This window comes from Acartia tonsa, chromosome 4 (genome assembly GCF_053477335.1).
Source record: "Acartia tonsa isolate MP-2025a chromosome 4, ASM5347733v1, whole genome shotgun sequence".
Lineage (NCBI taxonomy): Eukaryota > Metazoa > Arthropoda > Copepoda > Calanoida > Acartiidae > Acartia > Acartia tonsa.
Window position 1 is genome coordinate 26,572,248 of NC_137263.1, and position 22,680 is coordinate 26,594,927.

At 30.3% G+C, this 22,680-nt stretch overlaps 3 protein-coding genes across 3 annotated transcripts in view; 1 reads left to right on the forward strand and 2 right to left on the reverse strand.

The window, feature by feature from the left end:
- Positions 1-22,680, forward strand: part of LOC145318039 (uncharacterized) — a 68,478-nt gene that overhangs the window by 34,534 nt on the left and 11,264 nt on the right. The gene's annotated exons all lie outside the window — the stretch shown is intronic.
- Positions 698-10,968, reverse strand: LOC145317956 (potassium voltage-gated channel subfamily B member 1-like). The gene is made up of 6 exons (XM_080159245.1): positions 10,964-10,968; positions 7,087-7,299; positions 5,474-5,540; positions 2,963-3,726; positions 2,218-2,311; positions 698-847 (listed from the first exon to the last, which is right to left on the reverse strand). The coding sequence occupies exons 1-6, from the start codon at positions 10,966-10,968 to the stop codon at positions 752-754; spliced, it is 1,239 nt and encodes a 412-aa protein (XP_080015371.1). The 3' UTR covers positions 698-751.
- Positions 10,996-21,013, reverse strand: LOC145316605 (uncharacterized). Its single transcript, XM_080157235.1, has 5 exons — positions 20,701-21,013; positions 19,952-20,441; positions 14,451-14,496; positions 14,031-14,169; positions 10,996-11,145 (listed from the first exon to the last, which is right to left on the reverse strand). The coding sequence occupies exons 1-5, from the start codon at positions 21,011-21,013 to the stop codon at positions 11,036-11,038; spliced, it is 1,098 nt and encodes a 365-aa protein (XP_080013361.1). The 3' UTR covers positions 10,996-11,035.

Below are 22,680 nucleotides of genomic sequence, written 5' to 3' on the forward strand. Positions count from 1 at the left end.
TTACTTACTGTTAAGGATTTATTTTATGCTATAAAATTGCCAATTCGTTTTTTTATAACGTAGTAATTAGGTAATAAAGACATATTTTAAATTCGTATTATTGACAAAAAAAATACCTCACTGTCTACAAAGGGTTTAATCTCATAGGTTATATAAAATAATAATATCCTTTTTTATTGTGTTGAACAATAAATAACCCACTTTGGAGAATTAGTTTACACTTTTATCAGACTGTTTATAAAGAAATATTGCGTCTTTATTATTTACAAATTTGTAATTAAAGGTGGGCGAGAAATGGGCCATTTAAAGTTAATTGGATACTAATAAAAAACCTGTTTCTGGCTTTGTTATTGTATTTGGTTTTCAATAAAAAAATATTGCTTATTTTATCAATTTCTAAGTAACTATACATTGGATTAAAGCAAGGATTATGTTAAAAGTCAGCTTAACTGTTAGGAAAAATCTAGATTTATGTGAAAAAGTTTAATTTTGGCTATAATGGGAGAAAAAAGCAATTTAATGCACATTTTATATAATACGGAAAATTTCTTCCTTTCCCCGTACCTTATAAAAATCGTCGGAAAAAGCCGTTTTTTAAGCAAACAAAAGCGCGTTTTGCTCTATCTGTGAGATATTATGAATGAGATAATGTTAAGATTTGATATTAAGATGAGAAAAATTTACGTTCACAGTCCCTTTAAATATAAAATTGGTATTTAAAGATAAATGTAAAAACAATAGAAAATCTTGATTAATGATTTCTTGCTCTGCTGGTTATAATTCTGGTATGGGTTGATGGTGGGATATGATTTAAAGTCGTCGTTTGCACACCAGGGGCAGCCATTGCCTAAAACATGAATAACAATAAGAATAGCGATTATGTCCATTAGGTGTTCTTCCTTCAAAATCTAAATTAATTTTTAGTTCAAAAGTGAATTCAACGTAAGATAATCAAAGAAAAGGGAAAAAGGAAAGTTGTTGTGTCCAAGAAAGATAAAAAGTTAAGGTTACAATGAAGAAAGTAAGAAAATATCTTTTAAACTTTCAGCATTACAGACCAACAAACCTGTAAGAATGGCTTTAAAGGGAGCAACGCTTCCAAAAAAGTAAAATAAAATTAAGTTTTGTGTAAAAGGTAAAAGAAGATAGAATTTTATAGATTTTTCCTTGGAGACATGTAAATTGATTTAACAAAATTTGGTTTAGTTTTACGCAACAATAAATCCTATATAAATAATTAGTTGACTTAGTAGGACATATTTTCATGGGTTTTATTATAAGGAAAACTGTTTAACCTTGAAAAATTCATTTAAATAAAGAGAAAACATTTTCTCGTATTCATTCAAATCCGGTGGATTGGAACCGGTTCTCATGAATACGAAAAAACTATGTCTAGCATCGTATTATATCCAGTTTTCTACGAATATAGAAATGTACAATCATAAGATTGAAACCAGTTTTTTTAGCCGGTGCCTCCGGCACCTCGGGGCTAAAAAAACTAGTTTTAATCTTATAATTGTACATTCTATATCTGCGGAAAGCCGTTTATAATACGATACGAGAAATAACTATTTTCGTATGGATTAGAACCGGTTCCTATCCACCGGATTCGAATGAATACGAGAAAACATTTTAATATTTGAACCTTCAAAAGGCGAAAAAAATATGGTTATATGAAACAATATGATTATTTACAAATGAGAAATGGCAAATTAAATAATCTTTACAACTGTTACCGAGCTTTGCAATATTTTTTTATGTGCTAAATATTTCTTTCTTTAAATGAAGCTTAAATTATACAAGATTGTGCTATTTCTGTATAATACTATGCATCGTTCTTAATGTAAAGCAATTTATAATATAATGTGAGTTTAGAACTACAAAATGATTAATTATATGATATAACAAAGAAAAGTGAGCGTTGTTAATAATTGTATGTATATTGTATATATAAGGTTTCTGTCACTTTTTGTCAGTGTTTTTTTTATCGAGAGATTTGGGTACACGTCTGAAATCCAAGAATATAGTAATTGGACAATGGAAGATAAGTTAATCTCTTCCAATATCAGAATAAACTAAAATTTGTCTTTGGTACATTGAAAATAATATCTAAATTTAGTTAAAAAAAACCTAACCACTGTTTTATGCTCACAATTTTCAAAAGTTGGGTTTGATTTTCACTTAATTTTTGACGCTAGAATTAAAGTAAAGGCCTACTTTGATAAGAAGGAGTTTTTGAGCTTGTTTGAGTTCCGCCGCCTGCTGTCGAGTTCGTTCTCGTTTTTTGTGACCAACTTCGTTTCTCCATAATCTAATTATAAAATGTCATATTAGCTTTTTTTAGAAATACACTTCATAGCAAATGAATATTTGATACATATACTATTCAGATCATAAATATTTTCCAACTATAAAACCCTAATGATGCTTATAAACTATCGGTATTAAAACGCAAAGCTGGCTGACAGAGTAACACTAGGTTACCAGGTATTACACACGAATGTAATCAAATAATTATAATGTCTTATTGGATTACATATCTTCTACTCAACTGCTCGATGCAAATTAAAAAGACATGTTCAGAGTTAGGGAAACCAAGCTAAATTAAATTCATTTTACCAAAGTTAGCATTCATATTTATCCAATTTCTTTCTATTTTAGTGGATTGATGATATATTAAAGGAAGTGCAAAAATTAATTTAGTCTTCTTGGTCAATATATTGTCAAGTCAGTTTAGTGGAAGAAATCTATTTGGTTAAGTTCTACCTTAAAATATTTTTCTATATTTATACAAGTTGTTATTTCGTAAAATAACACTTTTAGACTTTGAAAAAAGGTCATTTAATCAAAGGGTTAGTTAAGAATATAGAATTCAAGTTTTAAAATGGCAGGCAAAATATCAAAATTTTGAATAACACTTACACTAAAGTATCAATGTATGTAAAAAATATTGCTATTTTACCTGTTTTTATAATAGCTGGCAAAGCTGTTAACTACAATTGGAATTGGCAATGTGAGGATAAAAACTCCAGAAAGAGCGCAGAAACCTCCAACTATTTTACCAAGGATAGTTTTAGGATTCAGATCATAGCCGACAGTTGTCAAAGTCATGAGGCCCCACCAGAAGGATTCGACAAATGTCCATTGCAGACAAGGATCCGCAGCCATTTCTCTAAACTTTCTGTTTTCATTCAGGATAATGGTACAGTTTAATCCTTCGGGTATTTCCTTCTCTGCAAAGTAGACAAGGCTAGAGTATGTGAGTATGGCCACAGCCACCAGGACAAGAAGGAGGCCCAGTTCTTGATATGCCTGCTGTAGGGTGTACAGCAATGACTGCAGTCCAGCAAAATGTCTCACCAATTTGAAAATTCTTAAAATTCTCATAACTCTTACCAGACGGATAATCTTGCCTGCTTTGCCAATAATTTCAAAATCTTCTAGTCCTTCAAGGAGCACAGACAGATAGAATGGAATTATTGCCAAGAGATCAATCATATTCATGGCTCCTTTTATAAATTTCAACTTTCTCGGAGCCACTATTAATCTAACAAAATATTCTAATGTAAAGAAGACGACCACAAAGTTGTCTATATATTCTATGATGGCCAGGATTGTTGGATATTCTACTCTGCCCTTCTCGTCTTGTTGGAGCTCATCAATGGTGGAGATGACAAAGGTGACTGTTGATATGAGAACCATGGATAGGGACAGGCACGCAAACAACTAAAAAAGATAAACATCATAATATTCATTTTTTACTGGACATGTTTTAAAAAAGAAATAGTTAAGTTATTTTAAGGTTTGTGGTTTGATTTAGGGACTATTTTAATAATTAACAAGGACAATGGCGTTCAACAGTAGATTTAATAAGAATTAGGAACACCAAAATAGTGGATAAGTCTCAATGTAAGTTCGTTAATACAAACTTTTCCGTTATGTAATGTAATACAATGCTGAATTTTTTTATCTACTACTTATCTACCTTAATTTGTTAAAAGTTATTTAATTGTAAATGTTAATATGAAGTTGAATTTAAAAAGAATCTTATTATTTATTATATATATGAAGGGGTATATTCTATTGATATAGAACTAAAATGAACAGAACACATCACAAACATCATTCACTAACTTTAACAAAAGCTTGAAATTGAATTAGTAAAGTTTGTGATTGATTATTTTCAGAGTTTTTGGTTGGGTGCCATCACACACATACATCTATTATCTCATGGGAGCCCATTCAACAAAATACTTTTTAACTTTTGTTTGTTGTGGTTTCAAATTTAAAGTTTGATTAAATGAAAATATTTAAATAGTTTCATTTTTATTTTCAAATTTTTATATAACATATGTGCTCGAAAAATTGAGTTGAAATATATCATTTTAGATTTTATTCAAACATTAGAAAAAATATTTTTTTTTGCAATTTATTGCAAAATCCACATTTATTAACTTTATTTAATGTTTTATTGGTGGAAAATTTTGAGGCAAATTATATTTCTTCATTATTGCCGTGATTGTGGCGGCTTTAAACTTAAAATAATGAACTTTAAGGAAAGTACTCATAGCCTGCAGTAGACAATCATCTATGAAAACTTTTTTCGTGACAGAAAATAGTTTGATTCTATTCCTAGACTTTTCACTTCAACGTATTTCAAACTTGAAGCATACATACAAATATTTATTTGTTCATACACATTGTGCAACAAGGATAATATAATTCATAAGCATACAATAAAAGTTAGTAGGACAAACAAAATAATTCTCTTATTCTCTGAAATTCTCTTAAAATTTCCATAGGTCCTTGATCTTTGAGAGTAGATGCTCATACTTCTAATAATAACCTATAACTTTTAATTATTTATTTTGTTTCACTTGTTTCGCTGCTTATGAATATGGTTATTGTTGTTGTTTGTGTAATTATTGATAAATAATGATGTTTTTAATTGTGTTGGGATATTATGTTGTGTCTCTAGAGTTGATTAGGAGGAGTCCGCACAAAGATTAATTGTATTACATAGTAAACTTTATAAATGCAGTTGGAAAACTTTAAAATTTAAATCTTTTACATTTACTAGACAATTATTTAATGATAAAAGAACCTTGTAGTTAGAAAAGATAGACTTGTCAAATATATACTTACTAATAGACAAATGAAAAAACAGTAGGTTTTATCATGGTGTTATAAAAACTGTGAAATAGTAAAATGATTTGCGATAAAAAAATCATCAAACGCTTAGACTAAAAGCATTCTATGAAATTTTGACGTATTTTTAACACTTTGAACTCAATAAAGCATTTGATGTTACTTTGACAAAAAAAAATAACTTTATATTTTTGTTCATTTAACTACACAGAAACTTAGTGCATAGTTGCTTAAAATCACTGGGAGGTTCTTTAAATCGTAACTTTGTAGATATCGTGCCTATTCCTGTTTATTTGATGCATATTTGTGTTGCAAAATTTGTAACCTGAGCAAAACTACTTGTCCATGGATATTCCAGAGTGTTCCATAGATAGGATCTTAACTGCCCACTCCTAAAATATAATATAATATATATTAAATAAATATAATATATAATAAATCTTAAGAGCTGAATTAAACTGCAAAGAAAAAATATTTCATATCACTTTTATATGATATGATCCTCAAATTCACAAATAGGTGAAACAATAAGAACTAGATAAATATATACTTGAGCCTAGCAATACAACTTTTAACCTCTATTACAGATACATTTAACTATAGAGTTTTATATCTTCTCAGGAGAGGTACAATAACTTTAATCAAAAGTACATACTACATATGAAAACATATTCATGAAGAAAAGTGCACATTATAATTATTATGGAAATATTTTGATATTTTATTGAATAAATTTACTTGGTAGCTTTACTAGAATACATTATATATAAGGAGAATTTTTTTCCGGATACTTGAAAGTAAAAATTATATATCTTTCTCAGAGTTACCTACAGACAGACGGACAAAGAAAGTTAAGAGTAGAGTAAATAAAAAATCTGACATTTATTTTCAATATAAAATTAATTTTCTTTCTCTGCCATCCAGATATACGGACTAACAAGTTGTAGAGTAATTTCGTTACTGAAAAGGAATAAAAAATATGTAAATACAGCAAAATATTAATACTAGCTCACAAGATATTGTATAATTACATAAGACTCATTACCAAGGAACAATGCTTTTTATATAGGTATTATTATTTAATCTCTATTGTTCTTATTTTATTTCATTCTTTATAAGAAACACTATTGGGATATATAATACTAGCGGCTTCGCCCCTAGCCTCTAGGGGCTTTGCCCCAAGAGGTTTGATCAACCCAATTTTTCGTATTTTAGATTTAAAAGAAAAATTAAAAAATTTTTTTTTTTTGAGGTGACATTTTTTTAGGGGGGGAGGGTTAGTCGACCCTTCTATTTTAATTTAAGAAAAAAATTTGGGGGGGGCATTTTTATTTTTTGGGGGGGTTGGGGGTGTCCCACGCCCCAAGAAAATAGTTATAAACCTTTCCGGGACCTATAAGAAGCAACACTGTTAAGGAGAACCCGATCGGTTCAGCGGTTAGCGAGATTCTTCGCTACAAACAAACAAACAGACGGACAGACAGACAGACATCGTTCTACTTTGTAATATAGATGGAAGATTTTGCATTTGGGTGCTTTGATAAAGTTGGTATACTTGATGTATTTACTATTTAAATTCAATATAGCATAGAACTTAAGTTATGGCATATTCCATATTTATGTCAGGTAGGGTATGGGTTCGTATCATAGAGAAAGACTGTCAAATTGTTTCTAATTCTGCTATGTTAGATGTGTGTCATTCTTTTCAGTGTAAGGGGAATAAATTGGCCCGATACACAGGCAAATTAGTTGTCTCGATGACCTTTAGCTGTGCAATTATGCACTAAAAAAGCAATAATTTGCTTAAGTAACCGTCTTAGACTTTAAAATGTGGGGGCAAAGGGGTGCTTAACGCCCTCTAACTTTGAAACCCCTCATATTACCCACCACAAAATAAAAAGGTTGGACGTCTCAGGTGACCTTGACCCTTCATTTTACCTGGAGGATCCAAAATCTTCTTCCTCTGCCAACTCAAGTTCTTTCTGTTTATTAGCAATATCACCATCCTTCTCACTTTGACACACCTCTATCTCTGGATAATACTTGAGAGCACAGCAGGGCTCCATGGCCAGCTCGTCTATGGACCAGTACTCCAGGTCCTTCTGCAGCACCAGGGCACAACCTGTGTCCTCAATATGGAATATTCCTGTCCTGTCATATCAAGAATAATTAATAACAATAGTGAAATTTAAGATTAAGATTTTTTCAAAGTTGTGGCTTCGAATTAGATTCCAGATAAAAACTGATCCTTAACCAATAATAAAGAAAATGTGTATAGTGTGTTAGTTTTGCATAAATTTTATTTTGTCCTTGGATAGGAAAATTTTAAATCATAGGATAATTACTATTTTGTTGACCTTGAATGTCCAGGGCAACAATGAAGAACACAGTAATAGTGTCTGACTGATTATGACGTAACAAAAAAAAATTTGCCAATGAGAGGCCGTTATTGACCAATGGTATTGTTTATAGTGGCCTCTCATTGGCTATTTTTTTTTGTTACATCATAATCAGTCAGACACTACTACTGTGTTCAACAATGAAATCTTCTTTTTTTAAAAATAAGATTAATATAATTTCTTTCTTTTTAATATTGTTTTATATCTCTGTTTTGTACCCAAATGTCACAGTTTTGTGTTTAAATGGGAAATCAATTATTTTATGAAAATATTCATACTAAACCAGTAATTTAAATCATCTTTATTTCCTTTTAAAAAAAGCTTTAAGCAAAGGGTTGACTCAAAATAAGGTGTTTACTCTTCTCATGAATGTGTTCCGTTGTAAAACTTGTGATCTTGAATTATGTGTGGCTGTGTGTGTGTGCATTCTATCCTGGGTGAATTTACACAGATTAATTAGTTGCAGTGTGTGATTGTGTGTTTGTGTAAGCTAACATGGATACAAGGATCAAGCTATGGACGAGAAATCATAAAACGCCCTAAGCCACTCCTTCCCACAATTAATAGGAAATGTAAAATCTGCCTTTGCCAGGTTTTCAAATTAGAAATTTTGATCAATATTTGTGCTATTGGCTTATCCCTTCTGGAAAGCTATGCAATCCTGCGTCCATTAGGCTAAGCCTTTTCTTAGAACCCCAAGAGTAATGATGCACATTGATGCGCACATAATCAGGAAAGAGGGAAAAATAATCCTTAATTATCTATAAAACAAGGACATTTCGTTCATTAAATAAGGGAGTGTACTAGGTTTCATTGTGGAAAGGAGATTCACTTGGTATAATAACAACCATGCGGGCTTATAGTACAATTTTGATAAACAATAATAAAATATATGTATATTAAAATTATTGGCAAGTTCAGTTCTGTAAGTTCCACAGAAATGACGGATCTCTCATCTTTTTATAAGGCTCACATAGGCACACATAGCTTACTCACGTCTGAAACAGTCAGATTAAGTCTTAAATCTATTCATAACGAAAGCCAATAATATTTGAAATGATAACAAGAATGTACAGTTATCTCTATAACCAGAATTATCGAATTTGCACTCCTGTCCTTCAAATAGTCCCAGCACTATTATTTTTGTATAGTTTATCAATGAGTGCTTTACACTTTCTAAAGCGAAGCAACTCAACAATTGAAATATGATTTGAATGTCTTTGATGTCCTCTTACTCATTCACTTTTATTAGTAGTTTTCATTACTCTACATTACATTTGTATATAATAAATCCAAACCTCAACAGTTGTAAATACAATTTTAAGAAACGGAGTAATTTCGGCTGAGATTCGAACCTATAACATCCAAGATGACGCTCGTTTTACGATTTACAGTAACGATTTACAAATAAACATTAAGAAAGGGTGTGTGGTTAGAAATATCATAATATGTTGTTGTCCATGAAAAAAGTTAAAGCACAAGTCTGACTATTACGATCTGTATAACCTCTTGGAGCAATTGAGTTCTCTATTTTATGGAATGTTTACTTTGGCCCCGGAATGTTTTTTTTAGCTATTTTAATTTTAAATCTAGGGGTGAAGCCGCTAGTAAAAAATTAAAAGGCACTAGTTCTAAATAAAAAAAGTTTTTATTAGAAAACCTGATCATAATTATAATCATTCAATTATTAAAAACTTTTGTTTTGTTTTGAGTACAGATAATGTATGGTTTAAACTTTTACACTTGGAAACAGATTTATCATATAAAAATATGGGTTCTACAAAATATAGACATTCATAATATCAATAAAAAAAGATAACATGGGTACTGAGGTGAATTCTTAAAATAATTAGGGTCGCTTTATCGCTGCCTCACCACAAGTGTTTTTGTGAAAATTACTCCAAACCACATAAAAAAAACTTAAAAAATATGGTAATAACCCTTCTATGATTTTTAGAATTTTAAAGATTTTTTAAATGTGATTTTGGAGGATTTTTCACAAAAACAATTTTGGTGAGAAAGCGATGCAGCGACCCAATTTAAAAAAAAAGATGACCTCTGAATTAGGCTTTTGGTGAAGATTTCTATTGAAAATGAGCAAAAAGTCTAGAACTTATTTTTCTGTATGTAATGCTCTATAGGTCATAGGATCTATTTTAAGAAAATTTGATTTTCTTTTTTTTTTTTAATAAAGTCGTCTGCATTTTTATCCAGAGATTTTACTCAGTCTTGAGTATCTTATTTATTTATATTATTTTCTGTCTTTTTTCATATAATTTTATAGTGGGGACTTTATTTATGTGCTTCAATACTCATGGATGTTTTCAATCATATTTATTTTAGTCTTGATTAACAAATCAATAAACAAAATACAACTAATATCCTTAATTGTATCGAATGCTTTGGTAAAGTCTAAAAAACACAAAGAAGATCACGTTGTTCAAAGGCATGTTCTTTATAAGTATTGAAAGAGAAATAGAGTATTTATAAGCTGATTACTCCCCTCAAATGAGCAACCCCAAATTTTTAATTTTTTTACCCACTCCAAATAAAAAAGCTTGGACATCCTTGTTTTTACTCAGTGTAAAAAATGTTATCTTGTATTGAAACAATGTGTGTGTTTGTATGTATATGTTTTTTTTCTGAGATCCCTATAGAGAAATCAATTATTTAATATCCGTTCATCCTTACTTTACATTTATTATTTTCACCTAATCCTAAAGGTCAAATATCCATATCTCAACATCATAATTTGTAAAAAGTTGTATTCCACTTTAAATTTATTCTTTCTTTAAAGCAAAACAATAAGTATGAAATAAAGCATATTTTCCATATAAAGGTTTGGTACAAAAAATTCACAGAAAAATAAAAGTTTTGGTTATTCTTCTTAATGTAATTTTATGAAAACAAAATAAAACTATGAAAGTTTGAAATCAATTTTAATAATATTATCAATAGTACAATTTTTAGTCGGTAAAATTCGAAATATAAAATTCTATTCCGCTTAGAAATAAAATAGGCATTTAAACTTTCTTTGAACTTTGTTTTTAAAGTTTAAGCTAATTTGCTTGATTCATATCAAAAATACAGATTAACCTTTTAAATAAAGAACGGACGATTATGTTCAATATACTATTTAAAGAATTTAGCGGTTTCACCCCTAGAGGCCTTCCCTTAGTTGTGATTAGAAATTTGGTTGGCTTTATTTAAAATTAAGCTGATGAGATAATAAAAATAGGTTTGTAGTTACAGCTGGTTTGCCTACATGAACCTTTTTCTGATAAAATAATGACTACATTTTCAATAAATGATTTCAAATGATACGGATATTTAAAGTAAAAAAATTACAGAACTAAAATGCTTAAAAATTTCAAAAACTTTTTTTTCTATATACATGGTAAAATAGCTATTATTACCACATTTTTAAAAAATGAATCCTGTTTTTGCTCAGATATATAGATACATCATTGTTATATCTACAATAATTTTCATTGTAGAAAATGTTTAATTTTGCTTAATTTTATTCTTTTCCTGTATAAGTCTAGGATAGCTCGGAAATTGTTGGGATTTCGATCAAAGAAAAATTCTGGCGTGCTTCCTAAAATTAGATTTAGATAAATAATCTCTTATACTTTTATCAAAATAACACTATTAGAGGCGATACTGAAAAATATTACAAAATATATTTCAGAGATTTCTACAGGGGCTTAAATCATGTTTTCAAGAGGGGGAGGGAGGGGGTCAGTTACTGAATAATAAGCGATTTTGCCAATTTTCAAAACAATCCTTAAACAAAGCAAAGAATTCACTGAAGCATAAAGATTATAACCATACAAGGTATTGCTCATAAATTTTCTGCATAAATTGATAAAAAAAACCTCCCAAATTTTAATGATTTATTGGCATGTTTTACATGTATTTTTCTGATAAACAATGAGGTAGGTTGTCTGTATTTCTATTTTTGTGGCCTTATACTGCCTGAGGCTGTCTCGGCCAATTTGGTTTATTAGCATGTTTTGGCTAACATAGAGAGGAACGGAGATCACACCCCCCCCCCCCCCATATATATATATTTAAAATATATATTTCCTTTCGGATTGACCCTCACACTAACAGCTACATAATCTATCTAACACCAAGGCCTTAATAGCATGAATTCTCAAAATCTTTTTTTTTCAAATTTGAAGATAACTCTAGTGACGCTGCCATCGTTTATCACTTACGTATATCCGCAAGCGTTAAGCGTTTCATATTTGCAAAAATACACAATAGCTTGTACATCATAGTGATATTTAACTAAATTGTGTGATAGTCTACCACATATCATAACTTTTGTTTTGATTTATTATGAATTTATGAAATAAAACTCATGTATAATTTTTTTATAGCTATTTTTTCTCAAAATAAATGTCCTGTTATACAACTTTTTACATTTGTTTCAGAATATTTTTTATATATTACACAACCAAATTTGTAAGCCAAGATACTGTATAGTAGTTTCTGTCCGTAAGATTATTAATAATTTTTTTAATTCTTACCGATTAAATAACTTATAACGCAATTCTATCATCAGTAATTCCTTTTGCTTTTGCTTTAGGTATTGCTTATTAACATTATGTTAATTATGAAAAAGCAAATAAACTTTTTATGCTACAAGAAACATATTTCTGTGTGAATAATACCTTGTTTTTTCTTGAAAACATTATTTTAGTCTCTGCAAGCAGCCTAGACGATAGATATCTAACTAAACTAACCAAACTGCACATGGGGGACACAAATTATTTCATTTGTAGGGGGCGTATGATGGTTCACAGATAAAATAGGGGATTCTCTCCTTAACCCGTCAACGAGGTGGCAGCGGATCTTGGACAAAGTAGCTTCGGACTAAGTAGCTTCGGACAAAGTAGCTTCGGACAAAGTAGCTTCAGGACAAAGTAGCTTCCGGACAAAGTAGCTTCCGGACATTTACTTAAGAAAAGTAGCTTCTAATAGTAATAAAGGTTATGGCCGCAGCGCTCGGCCCCCTGGCCTGTCTAGCCGCGGGCGCTCGGCCCCCTTGCCTATAACCTAACCTAACCTAACCTATGTATGAATGTTTAATGTACATTAACTTCTAATTTTATTGAAAGCAAACAAAACTTTAACAATTTATATTTATAAACTGATCAAATTACAATTAAAACTACAATTGTAGTTAACTATTTATGTCCAATGTTCTTTTCTTCCATTAAACATCGCCTTGGACAGTGTATCAGATTTAGATGATGAAGTAGCCACTGCCATCGAATCAGTTTGTAACTTTGTAGCCACCTCAGCCAGCACAACTCTTGTAGAAAGGGTGGGGTTTCTAGCTGCATTTTGTATCGCCTCTTTTTCAACCTCTTTGACTTTTTTTTCTCATAAGCTCACTGGAATGCGTGTGTGGTCCCTTAAAAAATAGTAAACATAGGTTAGGTTAGGTTATGGGCTAGGGGACCGAGCACCCGCGGCTAGGCAGGCCAGGGTGCCGAGCGCTGCGGCCATGATCAATAGCAACAAAAATATAAGTAAAATATCTTAAAAATTAATTTAAAAGAGTTATTAAATACTATGGTCTAGTCCAACTGCTATACATATAAATATAAAGTTAATAATCACCAAACCTACCTCGCTAATAATATATTTATTTTTTATGACCTGAGATAGAATACTGTAAACAAAAAAAAATGTAAAAGAAACTTACTAGAATGGATACGATGCGTTGAACACCATCTTTAACTTCTGTTGTTGCTCGAGCATAACACTTTTTTGCTTTTTCTTGGCTGCATATCCAGTGAATCTTTGTTCCTTTTACTTGCTTACGCCTGTAGGTAAACTTATGGTCGTCTTGGAGAAGCTCAGTCTTCATCTGGGAGAGCACAAATTTAGCCAAGCTTCCCTCCATTTTAAAGGTGTGAAGATGACTAATTGTTTGTAATCATAAAATTCGATGATTTTACAAAAAGTGGATCGTGGATTTTACTAAAAATGGTTCGGCGATTTTTTTTATTTTTCTTTTAGAAGCTACTTTTCTTAAGTAAATGTCCGGAAGCTACTTTGTCCTGAAGCTACTTTGTCCGAAGCTACTTTGTCCAAGATCCCATACCGTAAGTGTCTTTAACCGGAGCGAAGCGACGTGTATAGGGGGGACACGGACACGTTATTATCCATCCATCTAGCTTTCAATCTCTGAAGCAAGCCTTCAGTCACCCGTTTAAAAGGTGACCACGAGTGCAGCTTCTACCTTAAGCGGAGCGAGTAAGGGCACCTTCTAAAACGGTTGCAACTGAAGGCACTTCAGAGATTGAAATGGCTTTGGATGGATGCCTTCCTTTACCCAGTCAACGAGGTGGTTTAGCTGGGTTTTCAGTACTGGTGACACTGACATGTTATGGCTTATCTACGGGGCCTTCTACCTTGTTATCTCCCCTTACTATCACGAGAGAATTTTTTTTATTTAGTTACCTGGTACAAATTCATCACAGTACATGTGGATTTCTCGCAAATTTTCTGCCCTCATTAGTTTCCCTAGACGGGTGGAAGGAAATTTTTCTAGTTGAACCCTGCGGGCGAGGAACCTATCTCCACCAACGTCGAGTATAACCTAAATAGTTTTCTTTCATTTCAACAATTGTCATTAAAAAGTGTATATCAACACACAGACATAATTAGTTGGTGTGCTTGACTAATTTCTTTATGTTTTTAGAATAACTACATTTTGAAAAGACTAGAATTTCATCGAATATATGTAGATAATAGCTTTTATTATCATTGAACAGGAAAAAAATGGATACAAATATTTTTAGATTCAAATGCAATGAAAACTAGCGTTTTATTTATTTCTTAATTGAAATAAATAGAATTATTAACAAGCAAACAGTTTACCTGAAGACCTTTATAATAAGCTGATCCTTTCACCTTTTCACAAAATCTAAAAATTAAAAAGAATATTATTCCAAAAGTACACACTTTCCAGATTAAATATTCATTCGTACAAATATGAATAAATAAAGTGGTTTTAGTTTTTACTCGATGAACCAAACGTGGCGTTTCTTTGTTTTATAAAGTTTTATTCATGAGTGTTTCATATTCAAAAAACAAACAGTACAGGAATGAAGTAAAAATTCTGTAGTCATTTTATGCGGTCTTGATGATTATATAGATTGGAAAATATATAAGGGGAAGTAATGGCATACCAACAAACGTATGTAAATAAAGAATAAGCTTCTAATTGTTTTCCCAGAAAACTAATAAACTTTTATACATCAACATAATTACATTATTTGATCGTTATAAGAGATAATCTCAATTGTAAAACAAGGCTTATTATGTCCATAAGTAGCGCTGCATTAAAAGATTATAGACAGAATATTTTATACAGTCAATGTTTTATTTTTAAGATAAAGAATTTTTTCTGGTTTTAGCGATGTTTAAGTCATTGAATATTTTACAATTATCATAAATTCCTTTAAACTATTGAATATATATACCATTGATTAAACAAGTTTTGTCAATTTCCATAATCATTTAAAGCGTAATGACATACATACGTACAGACTCTGTTGAGAAAATAGCTACGTTACTTAGATTAAGAATTAGAAAATAGACAAAAACCATAAAATAAAGATACAGATGTATAGTTAATCCTTTAAATCACACAAGTCATGTTCAACACAATTTATATAAAGAAAATAAAAAGCTATGCTTTATAAAACGTTATCGTCCATGTTATAAATTAGATTTATTTTTCCTTATTCAATGTTTGTAAACTGCAGGGAGGTAAAAGTGTGATTCTTACTAGGTTGTTATACACAGAAAAGTTGTATAGTACGAAAAGAATTAAGTAAGAGCATAATTTCCCCATCATCATTATTATTTAACGTGAAGCTTATTTGCATTCAGAATGAGGCCTGTCCTTAATACGGCATAACGTATAGCTATGTTCTTAATTTTGTGCTAAATTCCCATGAATTTCAAACTTTGCATCAAGATTCCTTTTAATAAAAAAAATATAGCAACTCTGCTTAATAGAGTAGTTTACAGTCAAATTTTGCTAAGCTATTTTGAAACGATCAACAAAATTTTGAGCCTAATTTATCAAGCTGCACTTTTTGGACAGTATCTTTCTTGTTATAGTACATATTAATGATTCTAACAGAATAAGAAACTTCATGGCCCCTCATTAAATAATTCTCGGCCGGCATGATTGGTCTACTCATGCAACTTGTATGTAAATGTTTTTATTTGTGTGTAAGTCATATTCTAATATTAACATGAAAAAATGTGTCCATAAGTAGCACAGCAGTAATTAACCAACAATATTTGTTTATAGGACATTGAGAATATTTTAGTAAAAAACAAGCACGAAAAAGCAAAAAGAGTTTAGCTATCACAAGACTAGGGATGGAGATATTTTTTATTTTAAAGTTAGTATGTTTTTCAACCTATTTTTAAAAAAATTACACTATTCTAAGACATGAAGATATATTTCGATTTTAGCAATCATTTTCAATTCATTTTGTCTAAAAAATATAGGCATGAGACATTAGATAACAGCAAATATGATCAAAGATATTAAACATACATTTATATAGAACATGTCACAAATTATTTTGAATCTTAGGTATCACCATAAAATACAGATGGCTACTGATAAAGTTTGAAATAAAAGATTAAAACATTAGTTTTTTAAAAAGGAGGAGTAGGGAATAATTCTTGGCCTTGTTTAAGTTATGGGGCGGGGCATAGTTTTTATTAGAGGAATTTTTTTGATGGTTAGGAAATAGGCGGAGTTTTGGATGGTGAGTTTGGTTGAAGGCGGAGACAGAAAAAAACCTGGGAGGAGACAAAAAAGTGGGAGGAGTGGGGGGGTTATGAAAAGGTTGTGGATTTATCTTTGTCCTTGGTTGTTTATGGGAGGAGATTTGGATTTTGAAATCTGTTAAAAAAATGGGTGGAGTTATTCCTGAGATGGGAAAAATTTTAATCTTTATGATATCCTGCTTTGTTTAGATTTTAGGATGGAGGAAGAATTGGTGTTCTTTTGAATTAACCAAAAAAGTGAAAAAATGTGTACATTTTTTTGATAAAACATGAAATGAAAACTACATGGTATAAGATGTTGACTTATTTGAGAATTTTGGAAGTATAATTTGATGATGCAAACAATTGATTTGAGTTAAAAGATAACCTGAATATCAAAGAAGCTTAATCCTTTGAAATGTTAACTGTGTTTTAAAAGTTTTTTTATAAAAATTTGCAAATGCACACAGTTAATTTGAGTTTAAAGAAATGTTCAGAAATAAAATATTTTTTACAAACTAAATGATGAGGGTTTTTTAGTAGATCTCTGAAACTGCAAACAAATGTTATGTGTTGAAAAAGAAATTTGTTGGAAAGATGGGTCTTGTTTGAAAACAGGATTTTTTTGTTTGATTGATGATTAAATGTTTGTTGGGTGAAGCAAATTACACAATTTTATTGAGAGCAGAATCAAAAGACCTAATCAAAAGTTTTTCCCTAGCTAGGCGTATCCAGGGGTCTGTGCTTCTTATTTTCTCTATTGGGACAATTTCCAAGTCCTGTAGATTGTGTCCTTGGGCCTTGAAATGACTTCCAACTGTAGTTGATCCAGTGCTGATTGTGTGGCTGTGCTCGTTAAAACGGCTGGAGATCATTCTACTTGTTTGGCCCACATACTGAGGTCTCCTAACTGCACAGGATCCACTGTTTTTCCTACAAGTAATAAGATATATAACGTTTTTACTAGTACAGTCTAGAGTGCTTAAAATAGGGAAGATTTCATTGGTTTTAGTGTTTATGACACTTTTACAAAACCGGGGGGAATTGTGACACATTTTACAATTTCTACCACAGTGGGAAAATCCATTTTTAACCCTACTTGACCTTCTCTCTGTAATTACTGGTGGGAGTTGTGCCTTAATTAAAAAATCCCGTAGATTTTTAGGTCTGGACCAGCAAATCATTGGTGGATCTGGAAAGGTTCTTTTGAGGTGTGGATTCTGTATCATGACTTTCCAAAACCTAAACAAGATATTAGAAATATTGGGTAGTCTGGGATCAAATTGAAGTGAAAGTACAACTCTCTTTACCGGATTTTTTTCGGTTTTTATCAATGCTGTTGCTCTGGGTAGATTACTGACCTTTTCAAAAGCTTTAACTATGAAGTTTTGCTTGTAACCTCTTCCTAACAGGGATGGAGAATAAAGTTAATGGATTTGTCATACAGATTATTAGAGTACATAATAGAGAAGAAAATAAAGTTGCAATTAATAATTTTGGGGCAGGAGGAAAATAAAATTTCTTTTTCTTTTAATGTGATATGTTATAACGATTCTTATTAATATGTAAATGATATATCAAGAGCTCCTATCAGAGACGGACAGACAGACGGATTAAAGTGTAGAGTTAGGTTGTAAATTTAGTTTTTAAGATATCTTGACAGATTAGTTTCTAAATAAGATGACATTTTATGTCAAATTATGCATTTACATATATGAAGAATTAAGTAACTTTATTCTTGTTTTTACAATGTTTTTTTTGTTATTAGTAGCATTATCTTCAATTTTTTTGCATTTGAACTTCATTTCATATTAAAATTTGACACTTCATTTCTTTTAATTCGTAAAATGTTTTGTCTTCTTAATTAATTTTAAGTGAGTGTAATACTAAAAGTAGTTAATCTATCGGAACTAGCTCCAGACGTTGTAAAAGCCTGGCTCTTGTATTTTTAAAAGACAAAATATATACATATTGTTTTGGATTAGGGGTTTCAAGTTTATTCCTAAACTTTGATATTAAAGATCTTTACTTTAATATAGACATATGTGTAGGTGTAGTTAGAAACTTATTTTAACTTCATAGGACACTCAATATTTTAAATAGAAGATAAAAGCTTTAAAAAATCGGAAATAGTGAATGATTAAATTACAAGGATTATAAGATATATTGGAAAATATATTTTAAGATCATCTGCTATTTTTTGATAATTATTTCTCTCGTAGGCTTTACAACATTTTTATCATACTTAAATTTTTGTCAATTGAAGCTTGCCTTAAAATATTTGTTTAAAGAAGGTGTATTAACTTTTTTGCTTTTTATTTAAGATAGCTAGCCGGTGCTTTTAGTAAGTAGTAGATATAAAATTTTTCATAGAATTCAGATATGTAATCGTTTTTTTTTTGTAGACCTCTTATTTTTTAAGTAATTTAAGTTTTTAAAAAAAAAAATAATTAAGTCGGTTTTAAGGTACTAAAACGCAACAAAATAAAAGAAGAAAATGGCCAGTATGAACAAAAATAGTAAGATCTTTAATTTGACACCTTACTTTTAAAATTCTGTTGAGTAATTATTGAAAAAATCTATTTTTTTAACCTTGGTTTAATAAAAACTTTAAACCTTAATATTTTCTCAAACAGACATAAAAAATATGGGTTCATATATACCTTTAGAATCAGAAAAATATTACAAATCTATTCTAAGCAAAATTGAAAAAGTTTTATAAAACTATAATAAAAAAAAATAAGTTTATTTTAAGAATCATAATTTTCGGCTTTAAAGGGTTGACTTGAGCAAAACCTGAACAAAACCTAAACAAATGTACATACACTGTAACAGATATTTTTTAAACACAAGAAACAATAATGCATTTTTAACTGCATTGTTTTAAAGTTTATAAACAGACTGAAGCATACTTTTTCATAATTTTTCATTCTTTACATGTTATGTAAGTATCACTATTTTTATTGTAGTATCTATTGTATATATTGTTGGAACATTATCCTTTTTTTGTCAATTCTATTGGTTAAGTTTTGAGGTGAAGTTTCTTGATTCGTCAATTTTAGAGATTTTTGATTGGCTAGTTTAATAGTTACAATTAAGTGTTGCCTGTAAAAATATAATATTTTAGGCCATTTTTATTTTTTTAAGTTTTTACTTTTTTTCAATTTTGCTTAGAATGGATTCGTAATATTTTTCTGATTCTAAAGGTATATATGAACCCATGTTTTTATGTCTGTTTGAGAAAATATTAAGGTTTAAAGTTTTTATTAAACCGAGGTTAAAAAAATAGATTTTTTCAATAATTACGCAACAGAATTTTAAAAGTAAGGTGTCAAATTAAAGATCTTTCTATTTTTGTTCATACTGGCCATTTTCTTCTGTTATTTTGTTGCGTTTTAGTACCTTAAAACCGACTTAATTATTTTTTTTAAAAACTTTAATTACTTAAAAAATAAGAGGTCTACAAAAAAACCGATTGCATATCTGAATTCTATGAAATATTTTACATCTACTACTTACTAAAAGCACCGGCTAGCTATCTTAAATAAAAAGCAAAAAAGTTAATACACCTTCTTTTAAAATACCTGAAATATTCATGAAGACCATAGTCTTGAAGTTCTGTAAGGGGAACATTTGATGGATTTCGTCTGGAATAATTATAAAAGCCATTCTCTTTACCATTACTTTTTTCATCCTGATTAGATGATTTCACAGGAGTGCTTATTTGAACAATATTACTTTCTTTAAGAATATCTTCAGTCTCAAGTTCTTTTCCAATTGGTGTTTTGTTTATATGAGCTAGAATATCATCATTTTCTTTGAAAGTGCTGGCAGATATCGGGATCTCTGTGCATTCAGTTATATCTTTGGCAAGGCTGGGAGATTCTTCAGAGTTACACGGGTTTTCCTCACCATGGAGGGGGCTGTTTGGATCCTGGCTAGATCCAGGTAAACAAATACCTGGATCAGGTGTGCTGATGACCACCAGATCAAGCTGAGTTGGTCGATCAGCCATTTCTGACGGACTTGATTTTTGTTGTTCTGTTGGACTGGATAAATAATTTAAATGAGTTCCTAAGTAGCTGATAATATTAGATATTAAAAATAAATAAGGTTACACACTTTTTAGGGTAGGTTAAAGGTTAGTTAGGTTAAGTTAAATGAAATTTAGGACCTTAGGAAAAGGCCGAGTAAAACAATCACCTACACTGGCAGAGGATTCGAATTTGAAAAAATATAGATAAGGTTATCAGTGATCTCCTGGGATGTGAGTTATTCTGCCTCTAAATATTTAAGGGTAATCAAGAGATCAAACTTGTTTTATCAGCCAAACCTAATTTATCATTATGAACAAGTGTATCCATAAGTGAAGCACCATTCTCTTTATTAACATACAACACTGTCTCTTCACCAGATTCTCGTCTATAACAAGTCCGCCTATTTAATGTTTCAAAAATAAAACTTTTTCTGAATTCTTTTGTCTCTTTAACCTCAAAGTCATTCAAAAGCTTCTCCTTTTCATTCTCAATGTTGATGTTATTATAGTTTGCCATGAGCAGAGCCGTGGTAACATCAATATCAACTTCAATACTTCTGGTTCTCCGGCTCAACTTTCTTTTATACTCTTGCCCTGTGTCGGGATGCATTTTTCTGAAATTATGGTTAAAAAAATTATTCAACATGGGCTGTTTAAAGAAAGATTTAAATCTATCCAATTCTAGATATGAGAATAAACTATTCCAAATTGAATATAACAATTAAGATTTATTATTTTTTCATAAGACAACAATTTAATGTACTTTTCCTTGTTTTGTAATTTCTGTTTTAAATATATGTAATATTGTTTCAAATTTAATTTAGCCATATACAATCTAATATTTTATTATATACTTGTTAAATTGTTTTGTAGCGAAGCCACTAAACATTTTTTTTATGTTAGACTGTCTGTTCTATTGTTAATTGGTATATTGATTTATAAGCCTCCCGTTAAGGATGTTGTCAAGCCAGTATGGTTTTTACCAGTATGGGATATATGTTACACTATCCTTTATTATTTCTTTATAAAAAAATAGTTTTTTTTGCGGAATTTTTTTTTTCTTGTAAGGAAGTCCAAATACCTTAAAACCTTCCTTGGACCAATACTAAACTTCCCTAAAATTTGTGGACTGTTCTGTCCAGTTGTTTACGAGGTATTAGGGAACATATAAAAAAAACACCTTACTGCTCTATGGTATAGTAGTATAGAAAGAAGATGAAAATTTAAACGAATTTAAAAAACATTAACATATGAATAGACACACTCTTTAGAACTTTTAAATTAGATTAGGTAAAATTTAACTTTACATGTTTTTTTCCATTTCACTCCTTTTTGTGCGTTTTATAAATGGGAAATGTCTAATCTTAAAGGATTTGCTTAATCCAATTGTCTGTGCTGAAAAATTTAAATATGCTTGGAGAAAATTAAAAATAACAGGTTGTTATTTTTGACAAGCACAAGTTATAAACATGTAATCCTTCTTTCTGTATGTAAGAAGTAAGATTCAGCAGTCGCATTCATCGCCTAGCAAGTTTTAGACTGTTGAAAAAAATTACATTTGATTGTGGCTAAATCATTAAAATTGAAGAGCTGCTACAGAAAAGCCCCCTAAAACTAGACAGCTGACGAGCCCTGCATTATAGTGTAGTTGTGTGAGATACTAAATTGAAAAATGCAATATCTCACAGAGAATGTTTGATGTAAAAATAATATTGAAAATGGAAAAATTCTATTACCCGTAAATCAAACTGGATACACTTTATGATTTTGGAGGATAAATTTAAACACCATTATAGTATTTCTATTTTCATAGATAGGAATTTAGGATTTTAAAACAATTCTATATTTTAAAAAAGAGGAATTTGGTGCAAAACTGCTTAAATACATGATACTGTTTTAGGACATACTGACATTTTTTTGAATTTGATAATAGAGATGCTTTGTTTATAACATTGTACCTTATTGTAATGTGAATCAATATTTCAAAAATCAGAATAATAGGCAAATTTTAACATACGAAAATTTGTTGTCAAAAAAGTAAAAAATCAGCTTGTTTTAATGGACGTACGGACTTTCTAGTAACGATTTTAGAGTTGCTGCGCATTCTAAGTTATACCTAACTGTTAAAGAAATCAGCATGCAAAGTTTGAAATAAATAGGACAATTCTAACCTGCTTAAATTAACGAAAAGATCTAACCGTTACGGGCGGACGTACGGACGGACCAACTCTAATTATAGAAAAGCTTCGCTTTAAAAACAAAAACAAAGGGAAAATG